At 33.5% G+C, this 12048-nt stretch overlaps 1 protein-coding gene across 1 annotated transcript; it reads left to right on the top strand.

The window, feature by feature from the left end:
- The first annotated feature begins 488 nt into the window (after positions 1-488).
- Positions 489-4397, top strand: LOC118750418. Its single transcript, XM_036485138.1, has 9 exons — positions 489-730; positions 793-919; positions 986-1123; positions 1179-1391; positions 2511-2849; positions 2909-3068; positions 3131-3255; positions 4192-4321; positions 4387-4397. The coding sequence occupies exons 1-9, from the start codon at positions 489-491 to the stop codon at positions 4395-4397; spliced, it is 1485 nt and encodes a 494-aa protein (XP_036341031.1).
- The last annotated feature ends 7651 nt before the right edge of the window (positions 4398-12048 follow it).

Here is a 12048-nt window from a genome sequence, read left to right on the forward strand (position 1 = left end):
ACTATATTCTGTACTCTGAATTGGTAATACAGAATGTACAAACCTACTTTTGTCACCTGCAGAAGACAAGAAGTGATAGATCTAACCTTAACACTGAGCCAAAAAGTGCATTGTAAAAACAATATCGCGAAATATTAATTCAATATCTTTCAACTTAGGGCAAAAACAATATTTAAATAAATTAATTCAACAATCTCCAACTTTGATTTGATTGTATTCATTAATTATTTCGAAAATAATATTGAAATAATTTTATTTTAATTTTGCACCATATTATTTTAAGAATTTTTTGATATTGGTTCTAACGCTAAGTTGAAACATTTTTAAATCTATATTGCACAACATTAAATCAATATTGAAACAGCATTGAGCAAAATTGCAATGCATTGAATCAATAAGAATCATTATTAAATCAATACCTATGGCAACATTTTAAATCAATCAGCTGATTCGTTCTTTGCTGCAAATTATTTCACGTGCTTGAAAAAATGTCGATTAAATTAAATTTAAAAGACGGTGTTTTATCCACCGAAAATGGTGAAATTGTTACAATTATGGAAGAACAAAGCGCAATTGTTCAAGAATTAGCACTCGAGAATGTGAATTTTACTGAAAGTGACCAAAATAATGTGTCCATCGATGAAGCCAATGACGAAGAGGATAGAAAAAAGCTGGTCGAATGGCTGAACGATCATGGATTAGCAAAAGTTTTGGTGTACCTTCAAAGCAAGTTTGTCTATTATTATTAATATTAACAAATTCTAATTTTAAATATGTATATATATATATAAGTCTAGATGCGCAGGTAACTTTTGACAGCCTTCAGTATCTAGAAAAGGATGACATAAAGGAGGCTATTCCACCGATTGGCCTCCGGGCAAAATTTCGTAGCAAGCTCTTTGAATGGAGAAAGAAAGAGGTAAGTAGTGCTTTGCAGCCTATCTCAAGTATTTTGAAATGATTTTTTCTTTCAAATAATTTTTAGTTTGGTATTGAATGTGAAGAAGAAGATTCGTTAAGGTCGGACATTCTAAAATGGGTGAAACAAAGCAGCTTTAATAGTTCATCTCCAGCGCCATCCCCTCTTCAAGATATACCCAATGTCCATGGCTGTCTTAATAAAGTAATTAATGAGCAACTTTTAGTAAACACTTTAATTTTTTGTCTACTATATTTAGGATTTATCAAGTCTTTTGGATGAAACTGCTAAGGGAAGAGCCCTACTAGAAGTGTACGCCACTAAGCAGTGCTTTAAAAACGCAAACCGTGACGTACTCATCAACATAATTGTGGAGCATATAATTTTTCAGAACGTCCACTTGAGGCCTAACGATTTCGCTGCCGTTATCTCGGAGATTTGCGCACTATTCCCAAAAGAAAGCCGCGCTCGGGTAAGGATTTATACAGGGCTGTTCATACTTTAAATGCAATCAAGCAGGACATTTTTGTAAAAAAAAACACCCCTCACGGTTTTTTGAGACCATTTGGGCAACTTTTTTTTAACTTTTACTTAAAGTTTTCGTCTTTTTCGTCTGTTTTTCCTACTTACTTGTTTTTTTGGATTATTTTCTTAAAATCCACATTTGGTTCCCTATTAGGTTTGTTTATTGAGCTGCTCTAGCTTACGCCAGGTTGAGATATTTCATAAAATTGTGTTTAATGAACACTGCTCTATCTTTTGTTTCATGAGTATGCTCAAAACAGGGTAAACTTTACGAGAGTGCACCAGGCTTTGGGAAAAACTACTTTGGGGGAATGATAGAGGGGGTCTTACACATCACAGCTGTGAAAGTAGACCCGAGAGGAAATTAATATTTTAGTGTATATATATATATGGGACCCTACCAAGGGTAAACTTTACGAGAGTGCACCATGCTTTAGAAAAGGGACAACATGTCAAAATAATAAAAATAGCCGTCGGTGGTGTTTCACACAAAAACATTGTGGATTAAACCCCCGGTCTCTTACCGGAAAGTGTAATTTTTAGGGGCTTTTGCGCGGTAGATAACTTTTCATCGAATTGAGATATTTAATTTCTGTTTTCAGATTCTTAATCTAGAAGTAAATACGCGTCTTTGGGTACCACATTTGATATATTTTATCAGATTTTTGGTAGGTCCCCATATATATACACACTAAAATATTAATTTCCTCTCGGGTCTACTTTCACAGCTGTGATGTGTAAGACCCCCTCTACCATTCCCCCAAAGTAGTTTTTCCCAAAGCCTGGTGCACTCTCGTAAAGTTTACCCATTTGTTCACCTCATTTTACTCTGACGAAAAAATATACCAATTGACACACAGCCTGAGTTGCTCTGTTTCTATTTTGACAGCTGCCCTGCTCTGAACTTTTTTCTGTTCATTAAACAGACCTATTTTGTTGGTTGATACAGATGCCATAAATTTTTTCAATATCAAACTGACCGAAAAAGGCAAAAAATTTAAGAAAGTGTGCATCAGAATTGAATTTCAATACGATAGTTATTATTATCGATCATATTTTCTGCCAGGAATATTACTTTATACCACGCGATGGAAAGAAGAACCCTTCTGGCAAGCTTTACATAAAATATGCAAACAGCAGAGCAAAGAAGAAAAAAATGGATGCTCACTCTTCAATTCGCCCAGAACCAGCTACTACGGAAATTTCAGAGGAAAGTTCTGAAATTGATTATTCAGTTGCTTCAGCCCTTAAAGCAGCATTATGTCGAGATACCTCAAATTGGACTGAAGTAATAGAAAAATGGCAAAAAACATTCGGAATGCGACAGAAGGAACTGAAGACGCTAAGCAACATTGAATTCTTAAAGGCTTGGCCTATATATAGTGACGCAAGATGCCCAGACCTGGTAAGTTAATCATATTTTGAGAAAAATAAATGATCATAATGAAATCTCACTCCATATAGATAAAGCGGGACTTTAATATGTTATACCCAAATAAAGAACACATGTTGTATTCGAAATGGGAGACTTTTAAGGAGAAAGTTATAAAGTTTTACGAGACAGAATTGCGCAACGACTACTGCAAGGAGCTTTTACAGATGGCTAATACAACAGAAAACACAGGCAATTTATACATCAGATATCAAAGCATTACAAAAATACTATTAACATTAATATTTGTTTAGATGCCCAAGACTTTATACTTGCATCGCTACTCAATGGCGCTTTACCGTGCTCAGCGAGTTTCCCAAACAATTCCGGAAAATGCAGCAAGAAGGCTACAATTGCAGATGCGCAAGAAAGTTTCGCGGTACGTTTATTATGCATAAACGATTACGAAAACAAAATTAGTGAACTAGTGGCAAAATACTACTCCTGTGGCTTAACTATTCAACCTTTTTTGCTAGTAGAAGGGCATTCAGATGAAGAGTTGAAAGGGTTTTATATATACTTCGACAAAACATTGTTTAAATTTCCATCCTTTATTGAAGGCTTAGATACTTGTTTTAAAATATTTCATGCTCTTAACTTATATTATCCACAAGCATCTGCTTTGACCTGGAATTTTATCCAGCAATATTTCTATAACATCCACACCGCTTTTGATCTTAAATCACCAAATTTAGTGTCACTTATGAATTACATGAATAATATATAATTGACCATGTATGAATGTTTTAAATGCCACACCCAATTCCAGGAGCCTACATATTTGATTCGTCATTTGAAGATAGATCATTTGATGTCTTCAAAACTTATCAAACTCCAATGCAAACAAGGGAATTGCAAACAAATTTTTACCAATTTTACAACTTTTCGAATTCATTTAGAAAAGCAACACACAGAATCAAAGGGAACAAATGCATCATTTGTAGCTTCAGATTTTAGTTTGTTAAATTGCACTTCGACATCAGATCAAACCTACGATTTCAATCTCCCAGTTTCAACGACGAACTCAGATCAAAACGTATCATTTTCTGCTTCAACCAATTGCAATTCATCTTTAAATCTGGTGGAAACGCAAATACCTCAATGTTCAAGCGCTAACAACACTACGATTTTAAGAAAGAAGGCACTACATTTGTCTCTTAGTTTATATAGCAAAAACTACATGCCAAGAAAATATGTAATTGAAATTCAAAATATGATAGCTTCTCTTCTTGTAGCCGTGTCTCACTCAATAGAATCTGCTTTAGACAATCATAATTTGATTGAGGCTCGCAATGATATCACTTCTCTATTACAGTTTTGTAAGGATCCCTTCCAAGAAATCAAATCTGAACATAGACTTCTTAAAATACTTAAAGCTCTTAATTTGTACGAGGATCCAAAATCAACAGTTATAAAAACATCAATTGCCCAAACCACTGCTCATGGTAATCCCGTTCTAGCATCCACTTCTTCTGATATCTACATTATGCCCTTATATTTTCAATTTAAGGCAATTTTTGAAATACCAAATCTTTTACATTATACTTTGGAAAATACAAAACGGTATTCTCAAGAACCCTTTTTGCAAAATTTCGCCAGCGGTCAAATATTTAAGGCAATTAATGCCCGATTTGGTTCAGGTTTAATAATTCCCTATATTTTATATTTTGATGATTTTCAAATCAACAATGCTCTCGGTACGCATACTTTCTCAATTTGTGGGTGCTACTTTAGTTTCCCTACTATGCCGCAATATTTGCTGTCGAAGCTTGAATTCATTTTTCATGGGGCATTCATATCAAGCTGTAATGTGAAAGTTTGTGGATATGAAAAATCATTTCATAATCTCGTAGAAAACATAAAGGTTCTTGAAGAAGGTTTAGATTTTGTTATCAACAATGAGCAGCGTAAAGAACACTTTATCCTCGGTTTAGTAGTAGGAGACAATTTAGCTATCAATGCTGCGTTTGGCTATGTCCAGTCTTTTAATTCAAAACGATATTGCCGCTTTTGCAAACGAACGAAAGATGAAACTAAAACTGATGTAAGGCAGTATGAGCAATTTTTGCGAAACAGAAATAACTATAACGAAGATCTCTTAAAAGACAATTTCCAAGAAACAGGCATCAAGTCTGATTGTGTTTTTAATAGACTGAACAATTTTCATGTCACAGAAAATATTACTTTTGATGTAATGCACGATGTTTTCGAAGGAATTTGTTCTTATGACATCTGCAATATATTGTTGGGCCTTATAAAGGATAAAGTTATATGTATAGACCAAATAAATAGTAGGAAGCAACTTTTTCCTTTCGGTGAAACGGAAATAGGTAACAGTTCAATGCCGTTGCAAATTGAGAGATTGAAATCATTTAATCTAAAAATGACTGCAAGTGAAACAAAAATTTTCGTTCACTTTTTACCCCTTATGATAGGAGATTCATTCCAGTGGGTAATTGTCACTGGGAATTATTTATTCTTTTATTGAAAATTATTGATTACATTTTGAGACCATCATACTTGGAGGGAGACTTGGTTGTCTTGCAAGATTTAATTGAAGCACACCATTCAACTTATATTAAACTTTACGGTGCACTAAAGCCTAAACACCACTTCCTTGTGCATTATTGTACGGCAATAAGAAAATGTGGGCCTTTAAAATATGTTTGGTCGATGCGGTTTGAAGGAAAACATAAAGAAGCTAAGGCATACTTAAACAATACAACTTCAAGAATAAACCCACCTTATTCTTTAGCAATAAAATCGGGAATTAAATTTTCGAAATTCTTGCTAGATTATGAAAATGGAATCGAACCTATCATAAGCTTTCAATCAGAAGAATTTAATGATATTACCAAACAACACTATTTCTCTAAAATAACTCAAACATACGATATCGACCAGAAAAGAATACAATATTGTTATGAACTTTTTTATAGTGGAACGAAATATAAAAAAAAATTATTATTTGTCCACGAACTTACATAGCAGCGCATTTAAGTTATATAAAATAAAAATGTTTTTGTATCAAAATAGCATAGCTTATTTTTTATGTCAAGAAGTTTTCATAAAAAAATTTTGTTCACATTTCCAATCGTACGAAATTGGTTGTTTAAACGAAAGTTTAGAAATAAAAACATTTTCAGAATTAAATACTTCGCCTCTACATCTATATCCGCTATGTAATGGTAAAACATATGTAAGGCAAAAATATTTAGCATAGATGTTACATTGTACTTTCATGAAATCTTTTGAATTAAATTTGATCTATTTTGTAAATTATATTGTGTTTTTATTTCCTTAAAGGGGGTAGTAAAGGAGAGGAAGGGGTCTACAATTTCGTAATTTATATTAATAACGTACGTTTTTAATTTAATAACGTGCGTCTTTAATTTAATAACGTGCGTTTTTAATTTAATAACGTACGTTTTTAATTTAATAACGTTTTCATTTAACATTAATAATTGGCTCATTATTAATTTAATATTTCTTTCATATTGATTCAATAAACCGACAAATCAATTCGATAAGAATCAAATATTAAATCAATGCCGAAAAATATTAAATACGTTGGATATTGCGCAACATTAAAATAATGTTGTGCTGTATTGAAATAAGAATTTTCGACATTACTAGACTTTCGTTAATGTTTCTTATTGAATCAATATCGTTTTTTTTGATTTTATGTTGTTTTTTCTCTGGGTGAACCAATGTAGTTATGGCGGATCATATCAAAGGATGGTTGGTCTTAGATGACGAATCTCTATCAGATCATCGATTCAGCGAGTTTCGGCTAGGATCTGACACTTGTCAAGTGCCAAAAGGTCGGAATCCTCGAAAGGCTGACTGGGAAAAGTTTGGGTTGCTCCTTGAAACGAGAATACCAAATCTCCGTAAACTGAAAAACATTAAATCAATTGAAGAGGCGACCCGCGAGGTAAGGAGTAATTTGATTGGTTGTTTTGAGGAAGTATGTCCGCTAAGAAGAAGCAGGCAGGGTCCCATGGTGGAACGCTGAACTCACCAAACTTCGAAAAAGGTCTATGAGACTTCTGAATAGGACTTTAAAAACCAGAAAAGGGGAGGACTAGTCTGAATATCATATCGTGCGGAAGGAATATAAGAGGCAAATTCACAAGTCAAAATTAAGCTCTTATAAAGACTTCTGCAGTGATATCGACAACATGAAAGAGTCTGCCAGGCTGTGTAAGGTACTTCGACAGGACCTGACGGTTAGTTTACTTTAGTTTAGTTTATTTATTATTCAACTTTAGTACACAAGATTATAATTATCTCATTAACGTACCAAACAACGAGTTTCACTTCTGAAGTTGATGAGTTGAAATTCAAATAAAATGATAACATAATTACGAGTAAATAAATGTATAAATTTGTGTATAAAAATAACATTAACAATTAAAATATATATAGGACTAATAACTAAATTAAAACAATTTAAAACAAATTAATTTAAAACAATTTGGTGCTTAAAAATTAGAATTTGGTGGTTAAAAATTAAAGAAATAGAACATATTATTTTGTACTATTTTTGTAGTGAAGATGTAGAGCATCTCGTAAATGCGAAGCATTGCTAATATTTATTAAAGTTTGGGGCAATGAACTCCAAAGACTTATGGCATATATGAAAAACTGAAGACTAGACACCAGCAGCGAATATTTGGGTGGGACTAAATAAAATTTTATGCAGAAGTGTAATCACTCTGTGTTTTAAGAGGTTTTCAAAAGTTAATCCAAAGAGACGTTTCGCGTACTCGGACACATGATCTCTTCCCTTCAAACCAAAAACATATCTAATAACATTGTTATACAGACGCCTGAGCTTATTTAGACTTGAACAATCAGAGCTGGCAAATAGCTCACATCCATACAACAATGTAGGCAATATATATGTTTTCGCCAAAAGCATTCTAGTTTTAAGTGGAACCAGAAATTGCGTTGACCACAGCGATCTTAATATACCGTAAACAACTCCACACATTTGGTTAATGTGATCGTTCCACGAGAGGGTTTTGTTAAAGATAAGCCTAAATTTTTAGCTTTCTCAGTAAAAGAAATTTCAGATCGGTCAATGCTAGGTTTCGTCATTTGTCCAGTGTCTAAGATTTTTTGTGTACTACAAGGCATACAGATTACCAAGCCATTTTTAGAAGCCCAAGTATGAATATGGTCAAGATCGCTATTTATTTTATCTAGCAAAGACTCAGTCTCTGACGGTAAGCAGCTAGCATAAAGTTGAACATCATCTGCGTACATATGTATCTTGCAGGTATCTAAAATGTCTGGTAAGTCGTTAATATAAATTGGATAGAACAATGGCCCTAGGATTGAACCCTTTCCACGCCTTTCTTTAAAAGTAAAAAGTCAGGTAAAATGTTGGTGTAAACAGCCTGTGTTCTCGTGGATAGATATGAAAAGATCAAATTAACTGCCGATGGTGAAAAGTTAAACAGCTGTTTGAGTTTAGTACAAAGCAATTTCTGGTTCACCATATCAAAAGCCTTTGAATGGTCCAACAAAGTTAAAAAAAGTAATTTTATTGTCTTCGAGAGCAGCTCGAATGTCTTCGGAGACCCTAATTAGTGCAGTAACACAACCTCTTCTAGGTCTAAACCCTGATTGTTCATCTCTCAGTAGATTATTTTCAAATACAAATTTGCAGTATTTTTATTGAGCTTTGTACCACGATTGTTTATTAGGAAAAATTGAAAAAGCAACAAAGTCTAAGCGGTAGAAATTATAGCAGCTATTTTCCGATTTGTTGATACATAATTTTTTCAAGACCTTTGGACAGGAATGGGATGATAATCTTTGTTTTCTTTCAAAAGCGGTATAATTTTAGCTATTTTCCAGTTATCGGGAAAAATACTAGCAGTAAGTACAGTATTGTATATGTGAGTTATATAAGGTAACAGTTTAGGTAAAAGTGCTTTTAAGAAAACTGGGTTGATGTCATCTAAACCAAAAGCATTAGAGTTTACCTTTAGCAAACATTCCAAAACGTCAAGCTGACTTATACAAGTGAAGCTGAACTCTTTATTAACATTAGACGCATTGTTTGCTTCATTGTAACTTGCTTCGTCTGCTTCACATTCTGGAGTGTTGATAAAATTTGTATTAAGCATGTTCGGGTCTACGGTATCATCTGAAGAATTTTTTTAATTTTCCAATGCCGTCGTACAGTCGTACAGTTCATTGGTTTTATACCTTTTCCATCGATTATATGCTCTATCGCGACGTTCAGTTAATTCCTCAATATCTTGATTGAACCAAGAATCGTGTTCGGTTTTTAATAATTTTCGTTTTAGCTGTACAGATTTATTCAAAAGATACGTTACATGAGTTTGAAGAAAGGTACTTGATCATTGACTGAAGTAAAGTTATATATAACCTTCCAGTCAATGGAATCAACCTCCTTTTCCAGTTGCACGTAATCAATATTTTTAAAATCTCGATATGTAATTACTTTCGGAGTACTTTTTTGTAGATGAAAGTCATAAATAAGAAATATTATATCATGCTTAGAAAAAGTAGGGCAGATATTTGGTCATAGAGCTTAACTTTCTTTGGTTGTTTACCAAAAATTAATCCAATAAAGATTGATTTGTTTTAGTAAAGTGAGTTGGGTATTTATTATTGACTGAGAAAAGACCAAGACTCTCCATACTGATGATAAACTTTCGTTTTTTTTAGAATATCGCTGTTAAAATCGCCGGCTATTACTATGTTATTGTAGCTTAGTGTCAAATCTTCTAGACATATCAGGAGGGGACTAATATCAATTGTTTTGTTAGGTCTATAGAGACAACCAACTAAAATATTTTCGCCAGCAGACCTGATTTCTAAAAATATATACTCTGTATCGCAATCCAACGGACTTTTGAGTTTTTCTTTACATGAGATGGTCTCCTTAATATAAATAGCCGTGCCGCCTGCGTGCAACTTGTGATCAGCTCTAAAAAGTTTGTAGCCATCTATTTTAAATAAACTATCTGGCATACATAGATGTAACAAACCATGTTTCAGAAATCCAAATTACATCTATTTCAGAGTCGTGAAAAATAAACCTCAATTCGTCAATTTTCCGAACAACACTTTGAGCGTTTAGATGACAGATCTTTAAGCCGTTCATTTGCTTGGCCAGTGTGCGAACCATACATGAAGTATTTTGTCTTTGGAACTGAAAATTTTGTCATTCATTTAAAAAAGTATTAAAAAATATAAATAAATAGAAGCAATGCCTGCAGTTCGAACTTTACAATGACAGAAAACCATGTAAAGAATATAGCAACTTAGGAAAATCGGGAAAAATATTCCAAAAAAAATCCGTAGCGAGTTTAAACAAAACCACCAAGTTTTACAAAAAATATAAAAACACCTAAACATATAAATAATTAAAGGAAAATGAATAATCCCAATCATATCTAAATTAGTTATGTTTATCAACATTGTTGCGAGAATTGGATCCACGAAAAGTATTACAGGAAGATAGCTTTCAAGAGAGCCAATTGAATCAATGAAAGCTGCATTACTGCTTTTGTTACATTTAACATATACTAGTATCGCCCCGTTGTCGAAATTCGACCACCTCACTTTTTTTACACAATTTTTCATTTTGCTTGGGAAGTTTTTATGTCCTTCATCACCTGTTGATCGTCTAGGTCTCTTATATTGTTTGGTGGAGTAATATACATTATGTTAAATAATTTTGAAATTCATAGCAGCAGTAGGGAGGAATAGATTTGTATGGGATTTCGTTAGCGTATTGATATATAGATATTGAAAAGATATTACATTAGAACCACTTATAAGTTGCCGTACCAATGCTTTCTTCTAAGTCAGTTGCATCACATGAAAATATTTCATGAATTTTAATTTGGGATAGCTCGAATTCGGTGGTAACTATCGATTAGATAGACTTCACCACTTCTTTTGCTCAGGGTGGGGAAGTGGCTTGGTTTTATATTTTTGCTAATAAATAGCGAGTCAGCTTGAAACAACGAAACACAGAAAATTTTTGCCTTTGGGACGATTAAGAGCGAAATTAGGGGACTGGGAAAATTAGGTAGATAATTTAAAAATCTAAATTAGCGTAGTGATTCACAGTGTTGCCAAGTTGACAATTTCGTCATTTGTAAATTTTCTGCTACTCATGACGATATTGGGAATGAAGATTTTTGCCCCGTTCGCAATTTCTTTGTCTAAGAATCTGATTCCTTCCAGTGATGAATCACTTATAAGATTGAATACAGGTCTTACATCAAATTTTGAGGTACGTGAATAGTTAAATTGTTGATTTTGTACAGGTAAATATTTAAGATGACATAATCGAAACTTTAAAACGTGAAGTAAACCAGATAAAGTAATAAATATATGTATGTAAATGAGGAATATATTTTTATGGGATTTCGTTAGCGTATTAAGATATTCGAACCACAGTATGACATTTTAAGTTACACCAATGCACTTGACAACATAGGAGCAATAGGGAGGAATAGATTTGAATGAGAATCCGTTAGCGTATTAATATAGATAGTAGATGGTGAAACCAAAGCTGGCATTCATAGGCTTATACGCAAATTGGAATAACTCGGCTCTGGAGCCACCCATCGGGTGCAGGTGTATTTCTCTTGATGTTAGTAATATGCATTTTGAATTTGAAGCAAATCGGACCATAAATGAAGTTTTTCGGAATAACTCCACTCCCACTCCACCTACTGAAAAAACAAACAAAATGCGCACCTCCCCTTTGAAATACCTTTCGAACAAAAGAAAAATCATTCAAATCGGTTGAGAAACATAGGATCAGTAGGGAGGAATAGATTTGTATGGTATTTCGTTAGCGTATTAATATATAGATAGTAGATGATGAAACCAAAGCAGGCATTCATAGGCTTATACAGAAATTGGAATAACTCGGCTCTGGAGCCACCTATCGGGTCCATTTGCAGGTGTATTTCTCTTGATGTTAGTAATACGTATTTTGAATTTGAAGCAAATCGGACCATAAATGAAGTTTTCCGGAATAACTCCACTCCTACTCCACCTACTGAAAAAATAAACAAAATGCGCACCTCCCTTTTGCAATACCTTTCGAACAAAAGAAGAATCATTCAAATCGGTTGAGAAACATAGGAGCAGTAGGGAGGAATTG

The sequence above is a fragment of the Rhagoletis pomonella genome, unplaced genomic scaffold (assembly GCF_013731165.1).
Source record: "Rhagoletis pomonella isolate Grant_MI unplaced genomic scaffold, Rhpom_1.0 Rhpom_scaffold_00229, whole genome shotgun sequence".
Taxonomy (NCBI): domain Eukaryota; kingdom Metazoa; phylum Arthropoda; class Insecta; order Diptera; family Tephritidae; genus Rhagoletis; species Rhagoletis pomonella.